The following is an 18,384-nucleotide window of genomic DNA, read 5'->3' as shown; positions in this document are numbered from 1 at the left end:
CCCTCCGCCTTGTTTCATCCAGCCCAGCACCTTGTTTCTTCTACCTGGCAACAGCACTGAGCTCTCCCTTAACAGTTAAGGAGTAGTTACATTTACACAGTCCTAAAATTATATTTGGCCCTTTGAAGGCAACCGTGAGGCTGATGTGGCCCAGGTGAAAAGTAGTTTGACACCCCTGACTGCAAGAGGTAAGACAGCCTTTCTCAACAGGGTTCCCTATCTCAACACAGATAATGTCTCAGCTGGCCCTCTTAGATGCCCTGGAGAGATAGAGAAGCCTGAGTGAGTTCACACAGTGGACACCTGAGGGGCGGGGGTAGCAACTGCTTTTCCAGTTCTCGTTCTGCGTGCTATCCACAGCCCCTAGCATGGTGCCTGGAGCACGGCGCATGTCCCATGTTCTCCAGGAGAGTCAAGGAACTGTTTGGAGAATTGCAGAATTGTGGACATGACAGCTGCAGTGTGGATTCACCAACCCCCTCCCGCCCCCCGTTCTCCACATTCATCTAACTATCGTCCTAGCTCTCTTGCAATTCGGTCACAGATTTCTAAGGCTCTTTAGGAAAGACACCACCACATCTCCACTTCCTTACACCTAAACCGCCAAGTACACAACGTACCCATACTTTTTTGTTTTTCTTCACGTCGTTCTTTGGCCTGCCTTTGTCTCTCATCGGATTTTAAGTTCCCGTCCATGGCTGCAAGAGAGAAAACATGATGAAACATTTCTTCATTCTTTCCCTACCTGCTGAGTGCCAGGGGCTACTCTGAGCCTGTGCCCGGGTCTGGCCACACGCGCACATCACCCATCAACATCAGAGGCCTGATCCATCACTCCCGCACGGGTGGCTGGCCCCGCACACAGCTGCCACACCCGTCCACCAACAGCAGCCCCGGGAACCAAGCCCTTTCCCTAGTCTTCTGTCCCGGGCCTGACCCTACAGGGGCCAGAAAGTGTAATAGTGACGGGGAGCCCTGGCAGTGTGTAGAAAAGCCCACTAGGCCTCCCCAACCCTGGCTCCCGGGGGAGGGGAGAAGGAGGAGAGTGGACATGATGATCACACAGAGGAACATTCTAGTGTCTGTAGGTGGCCAACGGCTGTGGGAAACACGCAAGCTCCTCAGGTGAGCAATGAGAACCACAACACTCAACACTGACTTGGGTTTGCTCTGCTAAGTTTGCTCTGATGTCAGTCTTAGTATTTTAGAATCACAAGGAAGCAGCATACTTCTGTTCTCCTGTTTGTCACTGAAATATCTACAAGAAATAAAACGGAACAAATGCAGTCCCCTCCCCAAATGCCCGGGAAGCATCCCAGGGCTCCTCACTGTCAGCCATTTTGTCAATCTTCTACAGAGTTCTAAAGGGCTTTCTCAGTCAACAATGAAACGACTTTCACCATCCTTGCAGGATCAGAAATAACTTAGAGCACTGGGTCACCATCTGTCATTCATAACGATTATTTATATGATGTACCAGCACAACATCCGGGATCAATGGGTTTCAGTGTTAGCACAAACATCGTCTTCTGAGCTCCCGAGCCCTTCTCTATGGTAACGTCGCACACACTGACTTCATAGTGCCCGTTGCCATGGCAACCTGTGCCCCACCCCTCCCATGAAGGTTCCTACACTGTCCAGGAGGGACCTACAGGTTTAGACTGCACGGTCGGCATGGCAACAAGGACAGGGATGGATGGGAAAAACACTGGATTCCCCACCATTATCTGCTTTTGCAGCCTGGATCAGAGATAGGGGAAACTGATGCTCAAGAGACAAACACTGCAAAAGTCAACCCTCGACAAGTACCACTGCCCATGGTTGGTTTCAGTCAACTGTTCATCATTACAGTGCTCCCAACAACATGGATGCCATCACGCCTTTCGAGTCCCTCCCCCCAATAAAAGAATTTCAAGGCCTGACTTCTCAGCTTATCACTGGTGGCCTCCCACAATCAAACCCCAAACTTTCTTCCCAGCTTGACGTCAGCACTGCTCTCCTCCCACACACCTTCCACCTGAAACCACCCCTTCTCCCACCACCCCTGCCTATTTAAACCCCACCCGCCTTCAAGACCCCACAGGTTTCCCAGGCCCCAGGTTGCTGTGAACTCCCCCACGATGGAGGAAGCCTAATATCATTCTGCTTGGTCGTTGTGCTCTCCTCTAACTTGGTCTCCCTGGACAGAGAGCGGCTACTGAGCTACGGTGGCCTAGGCAGCTCTGGGTCACCCAGCTCAGGCCACTGCCCCCTGCTCCACAGCGGTCCCGAGGTACATACAGTGTTCAAAGGTAGGCACATAGTCGGCAGAAGGGGAGTGGGGAGATAAACGCAGGTTTCTCTTTTTCTCTAAATACCTCTAGGCCCTCATCTCTACCACATGAGTTTGATTAGTAAGACTAGGTTCTGTGTGAAGAGCCACAAAGAGAAGTCCAGGAACCCTGGACAGATGCTTACGTCCTTCCAAGGAGGACATTCACCTCTCTGTACTGCCCATGTCACCCTCCCGGTGTTCGAAGGCCTGCCCCATATCTAAGGTAGGGCCCAAGAGCCACTGAGAGGGCGCTTTAAACAGAAGGAAGCAGAACTGAGGGAAAGGGGCCAAGCACAATGGAACTGGCCACATTACCTTGAGGTTTTACAAACAGAGTGCAGGCTATTCCACGGACATACATGACTGCAGGCTGCCTCCTTGAGGGCACTTGTGACAGAGACAACTTCAAATCATTTCCTTCCCATCAAGTCTTCACGGGCATTCTGAGTCATCAACATCTGTTTCATCATAATAGGAGGTGACAACAGAGCAGTTACTAGGAAACCAGTGCACTGCCCGGATCACTGTCATGACCCTCGCCTTATAGGTGCAGAACGGGAGGCACAGAGAGGTCAGTTAAGTTGTGTGAGGTCACACTGTCAGATGTGGAGAAGCCCGATTCCAATGTAACAACCTGGCTCCAGGACCCACACTCTCTTTTTTCTTAATGTCGTATTTTAAAGAGTTTGTTTTTGATTATATTGTCTCCATTACCACTTAGTGCCCTTATCCCCACCCCCCACAATCACCACACTGTTGTCCATGAATCCTTTTTCTTTCTGCTCAATTGCTCCACCCCCTCACCTGCCCCTCCCTAGCTGCCAGCCTGCTCTCCATCTATGAGTCTGTCTCTATTTTGCTTGTTAGTTCGGTTTGTTCATTAGATTCCACTTACAGGTGAGATCGTATGGTATTTGTCTGCCTCTGCCTGGCTTCTTTCACTGAGCATAATGTTCTCCAGGTCCATCCATGTTGTCGCAAAGGGTAAAATTGTCTTCTATGACCGAGTAGTATTCCATCGTGTAAATGTCCAAGAGCTTTTTTCTCCACTCATCTACTGATGAGCACTTGGGCTGCTTCCAGATTTTGGCGATTGTAAATAATGCTGCAGTGAAGGTAGGGGTACTTATGTTTTTTTCAATTAGTATTTCGGGTTTCTTGGCATAAATTCCCAGAAGTGGAATCGCTGGGTCAAAAGGGAGTCCCATTTTTAATTTTTTGAGGACACTCCATACTCTTTTTCTAGTGGCCTCACCAACAGAACCCACACTCTTAATCACTGCTTTCCTATGTGGCTCTCCAACAAAGCAGGAAGTGTAACAGCTTGGTCTTAGTGCCCATGAATGAAAGCTGTGACCCAGTATCCAGGACAGGCAACAAACCCCATCCCTGTCCCAGCAATGAGCCTGCAAATGTGGGGAGAAGTGCAAGTCTCACTCACCACAGCAGTATCAATAAGCACTACAGTGAGCCAAGCACGGGCCAGCTGGACACACATGTGGCTGCTGCCCAGGCAAACTCTTTGTTTGGAAATACTTGCTCAAGGATGTTTTAGAGAGGCTGATGATGCTGGATGGGGAGAGCAGTAGCCACAGAACCCTGGGAACAGCTGTGGCAAGCCATTCTGTCTTGTCCCACTGAGGAGGGTTGAGGGACACCAATAGCCCGACATGGGTAAACCTGGAGTCTCCGTGCTGTCATATGCCGGCCATCGGCCATGGGAAGCTATTTAAATTTTAAGATAATCAGGATTAAATGCAGTGGAAAGCTCAGTTCCTCAGTCACACTGGGCACATTTCAGGCACCCACTAGCCACATGAGGCTGCTGGCTCCCGGACTGGACAGCTCTGAGTGAGTGGCTTGGTGGCTCAGTCCTGTATTCTCTCCCTTCGTGTTTAGCTACTCTGGGACACGTGTATAAGGACACTCTCAGAGTTTGATCAGGGTTGAGTTTTGCTGAGTAACGCTGGGGTAGGACCTCATCCTTCCACACAGCATCTGCCTCTCTTGATTCAAAGAATTGTCAAACACTCTAACGACAAGGAAAATAAACACAAAAATAAACAAGTGGTACACTGTTGGTGGGAATGCAGACTGGTGTAGCCACTGTGGAAAACAGTATGGAATTTCCTCAAAAAACTAAAAACAGAACTACTTTTTGACCCGGCAATTCCACTGTTGAAATTATAGCCTAAGAACCCTGAAACACCAATTCAAAAGAACCTATGCACCCCAATGTTCACAGCAGCACTATTTACAACAGCCAAATGCTGGAAGCAACCTAAGTGCCCATCAGTAAATGAATGGATCAAAAAACTATTGTACATTTACACAATGGAATACTATACAACAGAAAGAAAGAAGGAACTCCTACCCTTCACAACAGCATGGGTGGAACTGGAGAGCATTATGCTAAATGAAATAATCCAGGCGGTGAAAGACAAATACCATATGATCTCACCTGTAAGTAGAACCTAATCAACAAAACAAACAAGCAAACAAAATACAACAACCAAAGACACTGAAATTAAGAACAAACTGACAGTAAGCAGAGGGGAAGTGGAAGGGGATAATGGGGGGGGAGGGTTTTCAGGAACAACTGTAAAGGACACATGGACAAAACCAAAGAGGGGTACAGTCGGGAGTGGGAGATGGGGGGGTGGGGTAGTGGTGGGGGGAAAATGGAGACAACTGTACTTGAACAACAGTAACAAAATTTTTTTTAAATAAACAAGTGGGACTACATCAAACTAAAAGCTTCTGCCCAGCAAAGGAAACCATCAACAAAATAAAAAGGCAACCAACCAAATGGGAGAAGATATTTGCAAATGATATTTTTGATAAGGGGTTATAAGAACTTAGACAACTGCACAGCAAAAAAACCAAACCTGATTAGAAAATGGGCACAGGATCTGAATAGACATTTTTCCAAGGAAGATGTACCGATGGCCAACAAGTATACAAAAAGATGCTCCAATTCACTCATCACCAGGGAAATGCAAATCACAGAACCACAGTGAGATGTCACCTCACACCTGTCCGAATACCTGTTATGAAAAAGACAGGAAGTGTTGGAGACGATGCGGAGAAAATGGAACCCTTGTGCACTATTGGTGGGATTGTGAATTGGTGCAGCCACTATAAAAAAACTAGGAGGGCTTCTGAAAAAATTAAGAACAGATCTACTGTGTGATGCAGCAATCCCACTCCTGGGTATTTATCCAAAGAATATGGAGACATTAACTCAAAAAGATATATGCACCCCTGTGTTCACTGAAGCATTATTAACAATAGCCAAGACTTAGAAACAGCCTGTGTTCTTCCACAGATGGATAAAGATGTATTTATATGCAATGGAGTACTATTCAGCCATAAAAAATAACAAAATACTGCCATTTGTGACAACATGGATGGAACTTGAGGGGATAGAGGGGTGTAGAGAGGGCGAAATGGAAAAAGGGGGTCAATTATATGGTACTGGATGGAAATGAAGACTTTTGGTGATGAGTATGTTACAATGTATACAGATATCAACTTATAATATTGTTTACCTGAAACTTACATAATGTTATTAACCAATGCTACCTCAATTTAAAAAAATTGTCAAGCAAACATTCTCAGAACATCCATTTGAAGGGAAGCCAAATAATGAACTCACTTCTCCAACTTCCACCTGTGACTCTGGATGAGCCTCCAAGGAAGGAGCCTGGTGAGAGGCTCTGGGCTTATCCTGAGGGAAGAAATGGTACAGCCCAACCAGACAGCTGCTATTTGTTAGGGGCCATGGACCTGACCAGTTATTACCGCTACGGCAACACGGCCAGAGGAAGCGAAGTAGAAGATGATTAACAGACCCCGAGCAAGTGACCTTACTACCTGAGCACTGCTGATACCAGGAGACGTCCTTTACAGACACAGTATACTCAAGAATTGATGCTGAATTTGGTTCCAAAAGGAAGCCTTCTTTCTGTATGGCCCAAAGTCTTCAAGTATATACTTTTCCTGCCTAATTGTCCTTTGTCTCTTGTTCCTTGTATTCTATGTGCACACTTATCATCTCTCTTTTATTAACCCAGACTCCCAGCTTTAACTTTAAATCCCATGGGAGCAGAAGGGGAACCGTGCTCACCAGGGGACAGGCAAGAGGGGCTGTACAAGCGCATTGCGACGGGTCCCTGTGGTGGTGGAAACGTTCTCTACCTTGACCCTCCCAGTGTTGGCGCCCCGGCTGTGACAGTGCACTGCAGTGGCGCCACTGGGGAAAACCGGGTACAGGGTGCATAGGGTGTCTCTGTGCTGTTGCTTATAACTATATGAATCTATAGTGTGACCTTAACATAGAAAGTTTAATTTTAAAAAAATCTGGCCCAAGTATGAAGCCCTGGGAAGGATTCAAAGACAAAGGGGGTGGGGAGAGGGAGCAGAAGAGGTGTCCTACCCAGAAGGACAAGGGCCACCCATGTCAGAGACATGCCTGCCCCATTCTTGATGCAGTCTCGTTTCCCAGGACAACAGCATTGAGGTGATGTGCCCCCCCCCCCCCGAAACAGAGGCCTTTTCCTGGGCAGTTCATCCTCACAGGAAATGAAAATGAAGCAGGGATACTGAGCTGCTGAACAGCTATCCTGGGTTGACAGAAGAGCATAAAAAATTCCATACTTCGCTGATTTGCTCTTGCTTGGAATAACTTCTCGTTTGTTGTCCTTGGTCTGCAGCAACACATTTTTGAAAACTAATTTGAAAATAAATTTTATTAGCCTGAGGCACTCTCCCACTAGAATATTAATGAGATGATATTAGTCAATTATTCATGGTACTGGTAATAACCATTAGCGAAACACAAAGTTTTCAGGGGAAGCCAGCTGTGTTCGACTTTTAAAAATTAATTGCGTTAAATGAGTTTTAAAGTACCCTTCCCAATCATACTCACATCCATGCAACTGCAAAGTTCCAAAAAAGAAAAGGGACCAGAATGAAGGGTTCATCAAATGGGAAGTCCAATGCCAGCTGTGATGATCTAAGCGCAAGGAGACCGCTGCTTCTGAACTGCGGCCACACAGCAGAATCGGTCACTTGGGAGCTTAAAACTTACAGATGCCTGCATCTCCCAGAGGCTGATCTAGTCGACACAGGTGCGGCCAGGGCATTGGTGCGCTCAAAGCCTCCCTGTGATGCTAAGGTGCAGCAGCAGGACTGAGAACCATCCTTGGCCTGCTCTTCCCATTGGAGCTGCACCAGAACTGCCTGGAAGGCTTGTAAGCCCAGACTGCTGGACAGCACCCCCCTCGAGCTTCTGATGGAGTTAATCACATCTGTGGCCTTCTTCCAAATCCCCTGTTACCGATTTTACTTTTTCCTCTCAAATATCCAGATGATAGATCTGGTTCCAAGAAAGCAGTTTGAAAATTAAATTTATTGGAGTAATATTGGTTAATAAAATTATATAAAATCCAAGTATATAACTTTATAATATAACATCTGTACTCTATCATGTGCTCACCACCCAAAGTCTGGTGTTCTTCTGTCAAAATATTTTTTCACCCCCTCCTTTCCTTTGGTAACCACCATTCTGTTGTCTGTATCTGTGAGTTTATTTATTTATTTATTTATTTATTTATTTATTTTTTGTTTATGTTGTCTGTTGCTTTTTGTTTTATATCCCATATATGAGTGAAATCATGATTCTTGTCCTTCTCCATCTGACCTCACTAGCATAACACTCTCAAGATCCACCTATGTTGTTACAAATGGCAATCATTCATCTTTTTTATGGTTGAGTAATATTCCATTGTGTATATATGCCACACCTTTACCCAGTTGTCTCTTGAGGGATACTCGGGTTGGTTCCATATTTTGGATTTTGTGAATAATACTTCAATGAACATAGGGATGCATATATTTTTAAGAATAAGTGTTTAAAAACATTTGGGGGTATATACCCAAAAGAGAAATTGCTGGCTCATATGATAACTCTATTTTTAATATTTTTAATTCTAGTTTTTTTGAGGAACCTCTAGACTGTTTTGCACAGTGGCTGCACCAGTTTACGTTTCCACTAAGAGTGCACAAGGGTTCCCTTCTCTCCACGTCTTCACAAACACTTAGTTCTGGTCTTACTGGGAATAGCCATTCTAACAGGTGACAGATGGAATCGCATTGTGGTTTTGATTTGCATTTCCCTTATAGCTGTGACCCAAGAAAGCATTTTTAATAGAATGCAAAGGTACGTGGTTCATTTGAGTGCAAAAATCATGTTCCTGTAAAGTGTCTTTGCCACGCAGTTACAAGAGCTTTGTTATTAGATTTTATAAAACTGGGGAGCAAGACTGAATGTTGGCAAGTTGAAAGAAAAATAAGTCTGCTACTGTTTGTTAAAAAGGGGCAAAGGGATGAAAAAGTGCCAATAAATGATAATATGTTGTCATAAAGTTACTGTGATTACATGAAATTATGTATGTGAAGAACTTCTCATTATAATAAATGCTCATTAAATGTTAGTAGGCATTATTTTTAGGGGGGAGGTTATATTTCTTTTCCTTTTTACAGATTTTATTTATTTATTTTTAGAGACAGAAGGGAGGGAGAAAGAGAGGGAGAGAAACATCAATGTGTGGTTGCCTCTAGTGCTCCCCCTACTGGGGACCTGGCCAGAAACCCAGGCCTGTGCCCTCACCAGGAATCAAACCAGCAACCCCTTTGGTTCTCAGTTTGGCACCAGTCCACTGAGCCACACCAGTCAGGGCAATATTTCAAGATTAAAGAAACAGACACTCAAAAAAGTCAAGTAACCCACCCAATGTCATATTAAGTGGACTCTCATCATCTCTCTGATCCTTTAATTGGTTGTGATTTCTCCTAGACTCTGCTGCTTTTTAGGGCAGTAGGGGGATGGGCAGGAAGGTGGAAATTCCAGGAAGTGGTAATGGTATATGCCAACATGTGCTGGAGAATAATCATCAAAGTGGAAATCTCATTGAACTCCAGTGCTACCAGTGGGAACAGAAAATCAACGGACAGAATGCAGAACCTTTTCCATCTTTGCATGCAAGTATACTGTTTTTATTCAGAAAGCATTACATATTCCCACCTCATATTTTCAATTAAAATCTCAAAACCAATTCAAATCCCAAAGGGTCAGTAAATGTTCCATTTAAATTTATTTCCTGGTGGAGCTAAATCATAGTTGCCAGTAGCTCCTGTCAGAGTCCACCCACAGCTCAGGGTGACTGCTTCAGTGCAGTGGGCCGTGATGAAAACCAGCAGCACTCACAGCAAAAGATTCTTGTCTGGCAACCTGATTTTTCTCCAAAATGAAATTCATATCCACTAAAGGCACTCTGAGTCCTGGCCTGGTGGCTCAGTTGTTTGGAGTATTGTCCCATACACCAAAAAGTTGCAGGTGTCAGGGCACATATGGGAGGCAAACCAATCAAGTTTCTCTCTCACATCAATGTTTCTCTCTCTTCGTCTCCCTTCCTCTCTCTAAAATCAATACAAACATATCCTTGGGGGAGGATTAAAAGATCAATTAATTAAATAGAGGCACTGAGAATATTAAGAAATTAACCCTTAATGCTGTTAAAAGTCATACCAGTGAACAATGCAGCACAAAACAGAAAACCCTGAATAAAATAAAATAAAATACTAGTTTCTAAATAAAAATAAAATAAATAAAATATTAGTTTCTAAATAAAAAAAAATTTTAAAAAACCTGAAAAGTTCATTTAATGCATGATTGGCACTTTCAAAATCCCAAATGATGGAATTCCAGGGGGAAGAGCTCTCAGCAGCCCAATTCGGTTGCTCCCCGTCCTCCACCAGAAACAGAACTGTCTTTATCCTCTCAGCTTTCTCTATTCTGCTCATCCAATACGGTGACTCAGTTCTTGGGCTTTTGTTGTACAGATGGGGACATTCAGGTAGAAAGGGTTTCAGAGCTGCAAGAAGTGAATCAGCTTTGATTACTGACATTGGAAAGGAGAGCAAAGACTGTGTGAAGGGTGGAGAAAGAAGGAAGTGAGACATGGAGGACAAGGAGCCATGGCAGGCTGCCTGTAGGGAGGATTATGGCTGGAAGCTAGCCACTGGAAGGGGTTTCGAATGACTCCCAGAAGGTATGGGTGTGTGTGTGTGTAATATGGGGAGCCGGAGGGGCAGGCAATGAGCGGCAGGTTAGAAGTCAATCCTGACACATTTTGACATCTCTGTAAAGATTCGAATTGCTTTTAATTTGTTTTGACTACTGAATTCTGTTTCTTTGGCTATCACATGGCATTCTATCATTTGGATACTGATTTTTTAAAAGATTTTATTTGTTTTTAGAGAGAGAGGAAGGGAGGAAGGGAGAGAAACATCAGCTGAGAGAGAAACATGATCAGTTGCTTCTTGCACGCAGCCCGACTAGGACCAAACCCGCAACCCAGGCATGTGCCCTGACGGGGAATGAAACCGACAACCTTTTGCTTTGTGGAACAGACAACACTCAGCCAAGTGAACCGCACCAGTCAGGGCTGAGATATTTATTTTATATCACAGGGTTACAGAGACCCTTCGAGCGCCATTTATTCCATTTTCTGAATCTACTAAGAGGTGAAGCAGGTAGCTGCAATTGCAATTTTTGTCTTTGCAACATGCCATTTCTCCCAATAGCTTAGTATCTCAGCTGAGAATTTGGGCAGGGGACACTAATCCAGCGATTCTCAGACTTTAGCGTACATCAGAAAAATCCCCTGGAAGGGTTGTTAAGACTGATTGCAGGGCCCCACCTCCAGAGCCTGTCACGCAGCATATCTGGGGTGCAGCCAAGAATCTGCATTTCTAACAAGTTCCCAATTGGTGCTGTTGTTACTGTTCTAGGAACCACACTCTGAGAACCGCTGATCTAATCCACTTCTCACCTGCCATAACCCAGGTATCAAAATGCATTCAAAATATGTACACAGATGCCAAAAAGTCCTTAGAAAGAAAGAAGTGGAGAAATAGGGAACACATAAGAATATACACGAATCTATGTGGTTATCATGGTTTTTGTAAAACGTGCTTGCTAAATTCCTACAGGTTTCCTTTAAAACGGCTAAATTATATTTTCCAGAAATGCAGATGTGATAAGGGCGTTACTAAAGGACTCAAATGATTCCTAAATGATTCTCTTCAATCACAGTTGCATAGCTGGGACAATGACCAGTTTTTGTTAGGGGCTTTTGTTTTTAGTTTCGAGCTGAGTGAAGTCCAAACAATCATGAAGAGCATAGCAGTTTCACATCAAAGTCAAATAATAAGAATGGGTCTACTCCTCTTCACCCTGGACCCCGGCTTGTAATCCTCACCAATCTGTCATAAAACCCTCTGCACGGGGTTACTGGAAGAAGGTACACCAGCCAGTCTGCTCCCAGTCTCCCCTTCCGTAAAAGGGAGGTTTTGGTTTGGTAGTGCCTGTCTGAGTTGGTCGGAAGCACTGCTTCATTTCATCCAGCTCACAGTGGGAGTTGCACAAACCGATCTAGTCCGCGTTAGCTACTCTAGCTCGCCTGTTCCTATTTGTCGCTCTTCATCCTCCACAACTGAGGTCTTCTGCACACATGTCTGAGGACCAAGCATGCTAGCTTTCCTAACGCGCGATCAGATAGAGGGCACGCGATACTGGCAGGGTAAATCCAGGGCAGGCGCTCTTGTTCCATAAAAATTGTACCAGAACAGGGATGTAGCCCCTTGATTTTTCATCTTCTGCCACGGGTATCAGTTACTGAGCATTGTTAGTGTCTGCACATGTAGACACATGCCCCTTCTGGTAAATCGGTAGAAACGAGATCCTGTCTTTGGCAGGATAATGTCTTACTAAAAAATAAAAATAGATGACATTTCACACTCACTGTGAAGGTGGGGTAGGGCCACGCTGTTCTTTACCACTTCACGCAGTGAATCACCTAATTATATTCACACCCGTATCTACTCATCCCAAGAACTCCTGCACCAGCAACTCTGATGAGCTTCTCTAGAACCAAGTAAAAACTTGCCAAGTTATAAAATTCAACTGTGCCTAGTTTGGGGAACTGTACGCATATTGATGGGCCAGACTCTCTTTCTCTGAAGGTCCCATTTATCAAGTATCTATCTCCTGCCAGGCATTACACTCTCCAAATGTTATTTAATGTTCCCAATGATCCCAAGAGGTAGCAGGCATCCCCAATTTACAGATGAGGAAAATAAGAGTCCATGAGGTTAAGAAATCCGTCCAAAGTCACAGTCTGACTGACACAAGAGCGGACAGCATCAAGTCAATTCTGAGAGGGAAGGAAGGGCACCTAAATGACTAGGAATCTCGATGTCCAGAGGCTAGGAGCTATTCTTGCTGGGGTGCGCAGGGAGCATGGTAAGACAATGGGCTTAGCCTTACATTGGCTGAACCCCTGCTCAGCACACCCTGACAGCATAACCACAGGAGAAGCATCTAAGCCTCAAGTTTCTCATCTGTTAAATAGGTATAATAGTAATATCTGTGTTGTAATGGGAAGAGTGAAGAAAATTATATGTTAAACTCTTAGCGCATATTAAATGCTTAATAATTATTAGCTAATGGTATCATCATCATCATCGTCATTGGTTTAGATATGGTCCTTTAAGAGAAATGTACATACAAGTGCTTAGGGCATATTAAGCTCTCAGAAAGAAAGCATTAGCATTCACTACTATCTACATTATCACCCTCACCACCATGGCTACTACTGCAGTCTAGAACTAGACCCTGACCCCCTCCCATCTTTAAACCCTGCTTTCCAATGAGCAATGTATCCGCCAGTGGGGAACCCATGGGGGTATCTTAGGAACTGCTGTTCCTGTCTGGGACCCTGACAGTCTGAGGACTTCTATGCTAATAGAGGCAGGGCTGGGCCAAGGCAATGTACACATCTGTCAAAAATCACGTGACTGTACACTTAAAACATGTGCAGTTCAGTTTATGATACTTTTAATGCTACCATAACTGCAACAACAAATAGAAAAGGCAAAAATTCAGTGCTGGCTGATCTGTCACATGTCCTTAGTGCCCAAAGCGGCAAAGAATAACTCTGGAATTCCCAGGCAACCACATCCTTACTGTGGCCCTGTGAGTAAGCGAGGGGACCCAGACTCTAAGCCAGCGTGGAAGACAGGAGGTATGCCTGGCTAGGGTCACCATGGAAACTGAAGTCACATCCAAGGGTCGGAGGATGAGCTCGAGCTGCAGGGCTCTTAAAGAGCACCTGGTGTTCAGGAGATAAGGAGGTGCAGCAAGCCCGCTCCTTGGGCCTGGACCTTGACAAGTGTTCTCTTCCAGGGCCACTGTTAACCTGCCTTTCTCACGATGTTAACCACCTCTGTCCCACACCGGATCCCAGCCGCCAGTGCCTAAGTGGACTGACTCTGTCTACAGCCACCAGTAACACTGCCTCTGTCGGATCACGTCCCCCTCACGCGTAAAGCTCAGCCCTGGGGGCTGCTTCTTGGCTCCCTCTGCGTGGCCTGCCCAACAGTACCCCAGTCAAGGGACCTGAGTAAATTCCTTAACATCTTAAGAGATTCGGGCTCCTCTTCTGTAAAGCAGGAATATTACTACCTACTTCTCAGGGTTATGAGATGTGGGGTTGGTGCTTGTGAAAACACTTGGCCACAGGTGGCTCCCTTCCCCTGATGAAAAATGAGAACACAGAGCAAACACGCTGTGGCAGATGCTCACTGGGGCCCTAAGTCCCAGGCCATAGAATCGTAAGCTCCATATTCCATCCAGTCTTCCCAAGAACCCCACACAATTCCCCCAGGAAACCCTTCCACAACTTCCTATGAGGTGACAGTTTCCATTTAAGACTTGCTCTGACTAGCTGATCATTCACTTAGAAGGTGAGATGGACAAAGTCAAAGGTAGCAAAAAGAAGACAATGATTGGCCCTGGCTGGTGTGGTTCAGTGGATAGAGTGCTGGCCTGAGAACCAAGGGGTCGCTGGTTCAATTCCCTGTCAGAGCACATGCCTGGGTTGTGGGCCAGGTCCCCAGTAGGGGGTGTGCAAGAGGCAACCACACATTAATTTTTCTCTCCCTCTCTCCTTCCTGTACTCTCTCTAAAAAATCAATCAATAAATAAAATCTTTAAAAAAACAAAGAAGCTGACAAAAAAGAAGACAATAATTGGCTAAAAATTTCAACTTAATTATCTACTGAGCACCGTGATACACAGACTTCACTGGCACCCTGGCTCCTCACACAGAAGGCAGGAGTTAACTGGATTCCTGTGCTTCTACAATAAATTAAATTCACGGATGTATTAATATCAGTTCAAAAGGACCCATATCTATTCACAACATGATTTGCTAGTTAAATGCAATCTAATTTTCCCTCTACCCTTCTGAGTTCTTGGCTGGGACCCCCTGTAATACAAAGAGAGGTTAGTTAACGTGAATACCTCCTGTAAACACAGGAGGGTCCAAGGAAAACAGTAAAACTCTGAGATGGCTCATACCACCACCAGTCTTCAGCAAAAGACAAAAGAAAGGGGAGAGGTTACAATTCCTGGCTGGTAAGAGGAGGAAATGTTGGTTAAACAAAGGCTGTCCTACTGTGCAGATAAATCAGGTGCAGAAGTGAACTCTGGTGACAGCTCTCTTCCTGGTCCAGGACCATTTCTAATGTCTGTTTTCTTCACAGATGTACACCTCCTTACAAAAGGGTAATGTCTACTGTTTTTGGAGCTTGTCTGATGTCTGCACTTTCTCAAAATAATCCTTATGCCAAAGGGGCGTTATATTGGGTGGTGCATTTGGCCCCCTTTAATAGCTAAGCACATGGCTTGCCCAGCTACCTGGGTGGCTCTGTGCTGAGGTTTGCTCGCCCAGCCATTTTTGCTGCGTGGTGGCTGCACCATCATCTCTCTTCTGCACCCGTGCTGCCCTGCTCTGTGCATCTCTGGTTATCACAGAACTGTTTGCAGCCACAAGAGTTTGGAGTCTACCCATCTCATCAAGGGTGATCACACAAAACAGTTAAGTGAGAGCTGGCAGCAGAGCAAATGTACAGGTTTCTACCATGGACAGAGCACACAAGGCCAGGCGTCTGAACTTGGTCTCGGGGTCCTCTAGAGGTGGAGGGGCTCTGCCATGTGAGGCTTTGGCAAAAGTATCCTGAGGCTCACTTGATGTAGGGCCCTAATCAAGGGGTTAGGCTCCAATCTGCAGGCAGAATGACCCTTGAAAAGACCTCCCACTCCCCAGGAAGTATGGAGATGGTAGCTGGGTCCAGCGTCTAGGAGCCTGAGCTGTGAGAGCTCGGGGAGCCAGCAGGCCTGGGTGCCATTCCCTCAGAGATCATGGTGCATCAGTGGAGAGGAAGAGAGACAGGGAAGGGAGAGAGAGTGTGTGAGTGTGTGAGTGTGTGTGAGTGTGTGTGTGTGTGTGCTTGTGCTGCTCAGAACAGTGCCTACTGCAGAGTCACTGCTCAATAAATGTCAGGCACTGTTATTTCTAAGCCCAGCCCAACCCAGCCCAGCCAGGAGGGTCCTTCAGCAGTGGGGCAGAGGCGGGTTCAGTGGCTGCACACCAGGGAAGTGGTTTTTTACAGTGTGGGCTGTGTAGTGTGAAAATACAACCCCCCATCCTCCCCCATCCTGAGAGAAGACTCGGAAAGGCCTGAAATCTGGAAATAGGGCCAGAGATGGGAAAAAGATGACTGTTCTCCTTCGTGTTTTTCAACAAGAAAGTGCCAGACGCTTACAAACCTCTCTTTGGAACTGGGGCCAGAATCCAGCTGGTAAAGAAAAATTAACCATGGCCTCCCCTTTATTAGCACTGACATTTGATGCTCTCTTCAGGGTGGTGTGTGTTTAAAGACCATGAAAGCAAAAGATGTATAAAGAATCCCTGAGGGTCGTGGAAGACCTTCTGGACGATCTTTATGCCACTCTTAGCCCAGTTACTCATAAGGTCCTTCCTGTGGGAAGAATTGTGCCCATGAGCATGGGTGAGGCAGGCCAGAGAGCTCCCTGTCCCAAGCCCCTTATTTTTTCCTTGTATCCTGAGTATTTGTACACACGGACATGCTCATGGGCCCTTGAGGTCCTTCCACCGTTGCTGTTACAGAACTGGCTGCACCTGCAGGTCCCCTCCCTAACACTCCCAGGTTCGCAGGCTGCCTCCTCCTCCCTGCCATCTCACTTGGGTACCAAACCTCAGCTTTGACCACTGCTGAGCAACCCAACCATCCAAAGTGAGCCCTCCCACTCCTGGCCCTTCTATTCCCAGTTTCAGCTGGCGGCAGCTCAGCCGCACATCAGAAGGAGCCGCAGTTAGCGAGCCAGTGAGTGGGGGGCCCCTCACAGGGCCCCTGAAATCGAATCCTAGTCATCATCGTGGTGCTCAGGTGTGCTTCCTGACCAGCTGGCCTCGGTTCTGAAAAGATCCCTCAGCCTAAAAACACAAATACAAAGGGGGAATAAAGAGCCTAGAAAATAAATCACTCTTGTATTGCAAACAATCTGCAGGCATATTAAGAACTTTGAAATTTGCAACCTCCTGTTCCGTTTCTCTCTGAGCAAGGTTGTAGCACCCTGCCCCCACCTGCAGGCTCTGCATCTGGCCTCTGCAGCTCAGCCATAATTCTTAAACAAGGACATCTTCAAGGGCACTTTGAAGCCTTGAGGCAGAAACAGCTTCTCGGCTCAAATAGATTCTTTTCAAACCATAAGAGCAGCACAAAAACGTGTGCCCCCTCCCTCACCGTGTTCAGGGCAGTCTGGCTGCCTCTTATTTCTTTTAATCCTCAGCCAAGGACGTTTTTTATTGCTTCTGGAGAGAGGGGAAGGGAGCAGGGGAGACAGTGAGGTACAGAGAGAAACATCGATGTGAGACAGAAAACATTGATCGGTTGCCTCTTACGTGCTCTGACTAGGGCACCTGAACCTGCAACCTGGGTGTGTGCCCTGACCAGGAATCGAACGGGTGACCTTTCGGTCAAGAAGACAACACTCCCACCATCTGAGCCACAGCAGCCAGGGCGTAGCTGCCTATTAAAACAGCCTTGCAGATATCTCTTGCTTGTTGATGACATTTACCTCACCCCATTCCCCTCCAAGCTCACCACCCTCCCCCCGCCAAGCCCATCCCCTAAACACCTCTTTGTAGAAACACAAGGCACATGAATTTTCAAGCTCTACTTACTGCTGCTGGTGGTGAAAAGTTTATTTTAAAGACAGTAAGATTAAAAAAAGAAAAAAATTAAAAGATACAAAATAAAAACAGATGACAGATTGCGATAGTAACAAGAGCAGAATTTAAGTATGAGCCTTGACATTTGTGTCTGGGAAAGGTTTTTGCAAAGGAACAGGACAAGGCCTTCAGAGGTGAAGTCCCAAGGTTTATGGACATGCACAGGTTTCTCCTTTGGCTGTTCCGCAGAGAAGCCGCCCACCATGCAAAGCAGCACAGAAGGAATGCCCCTTTGTGCACCAGAGCTCCGTCTGAGCATAGGGGCCTTGCCTGTCGTGGCTGTCACTGAGTCTTTCCTTGTTTTTCAAGGCGGGGAGATAAAAACGGATGATACACGTATTTTCAAATCGTGCCTGTTGCTTTTTACTCGCCAAAACCATCATCAAAGAACAACAATATACTGTTGCTATTGAAGCTTGCTAGCCCATTCTGGCAATCCAGTTTAGAATCACCCCATCATTTTGAATTGGTCAAATTGTCCCATTTCTGTTACGGCTGACCCAAAACCAGTGTTTAAATGACCACTGCCTTTAAAAACAGCATGCTACACAAACCTTCCATCCTAATACATTGGTTCTCAACCAGCAGTGATTGTGCCCCTAGTGGGGACACCTGGTAATGTCCAGAGATAGTTCGGTTTGTCAGAACTTGGTGGGATGCTACCAGCGTCTCAGCGGGTTGATGTCAGGGAAGCTGCTAAATGTCCTAGAGTGCACGGGACACCCCCCTCCAACACACACACACACACACACACACACACACACACACACACGGACCATCCAGCCTAAGGCGGCAGCAGCGCCACGCTGGAGAACCCTGCTCCAGTACGCTGCATGCACTCGACGA

The 18,384-nt window shown here is 46.0% G+C and overlaps 1 protein-coding gene across 5 annotated transcripts in view; it reads right to left on the bottom strand.

Annotated features, from left to right (window-relative positions):
* The window catches only part of MAP7D2 (MAP7 domain containing 2), an 89,534-nt gene that overhangs the window by 45,145 nt on the left and 26,005 nt on the right, over nt 1-18,384 (bottom strand). For all 5 annotated transcript variants that reach the window (XM_045856048.1, XM_045856049.1, XM_045856050.1 and 2 more), the window contains exon 2: nt 621-698. In XM_045856048.1, the coding sequence (XP_045712004.1) occupies nt 621-698 (78 nt within the window). The remainder of the gene's footprint in view (nt 1-620; nt 699-18,384) is intronic.

This window comes from Phyllostomus hastatus, unplaced genomic scaffold (assembly GCF_019186645.2).
Source record: "Phyllostomus hastatus isolate PE091 unplaced genomic scaffold, TTU_PhHast_1.1 phas_scaffold_12, whole genome shotgun sequence".
Taxonomy (NCBI): Eukaryota; Metazoa; Chordata; class Mammalia; order Chiroptera; family Phyllostomidae; genus Phyllostomus; species Phyllostomus hastatus.
The sequence above is the reverse complement of the archived record's forward strand: the minus strand, read 5'-3'. Positions and strand labels throughout refer to the sequence as shown.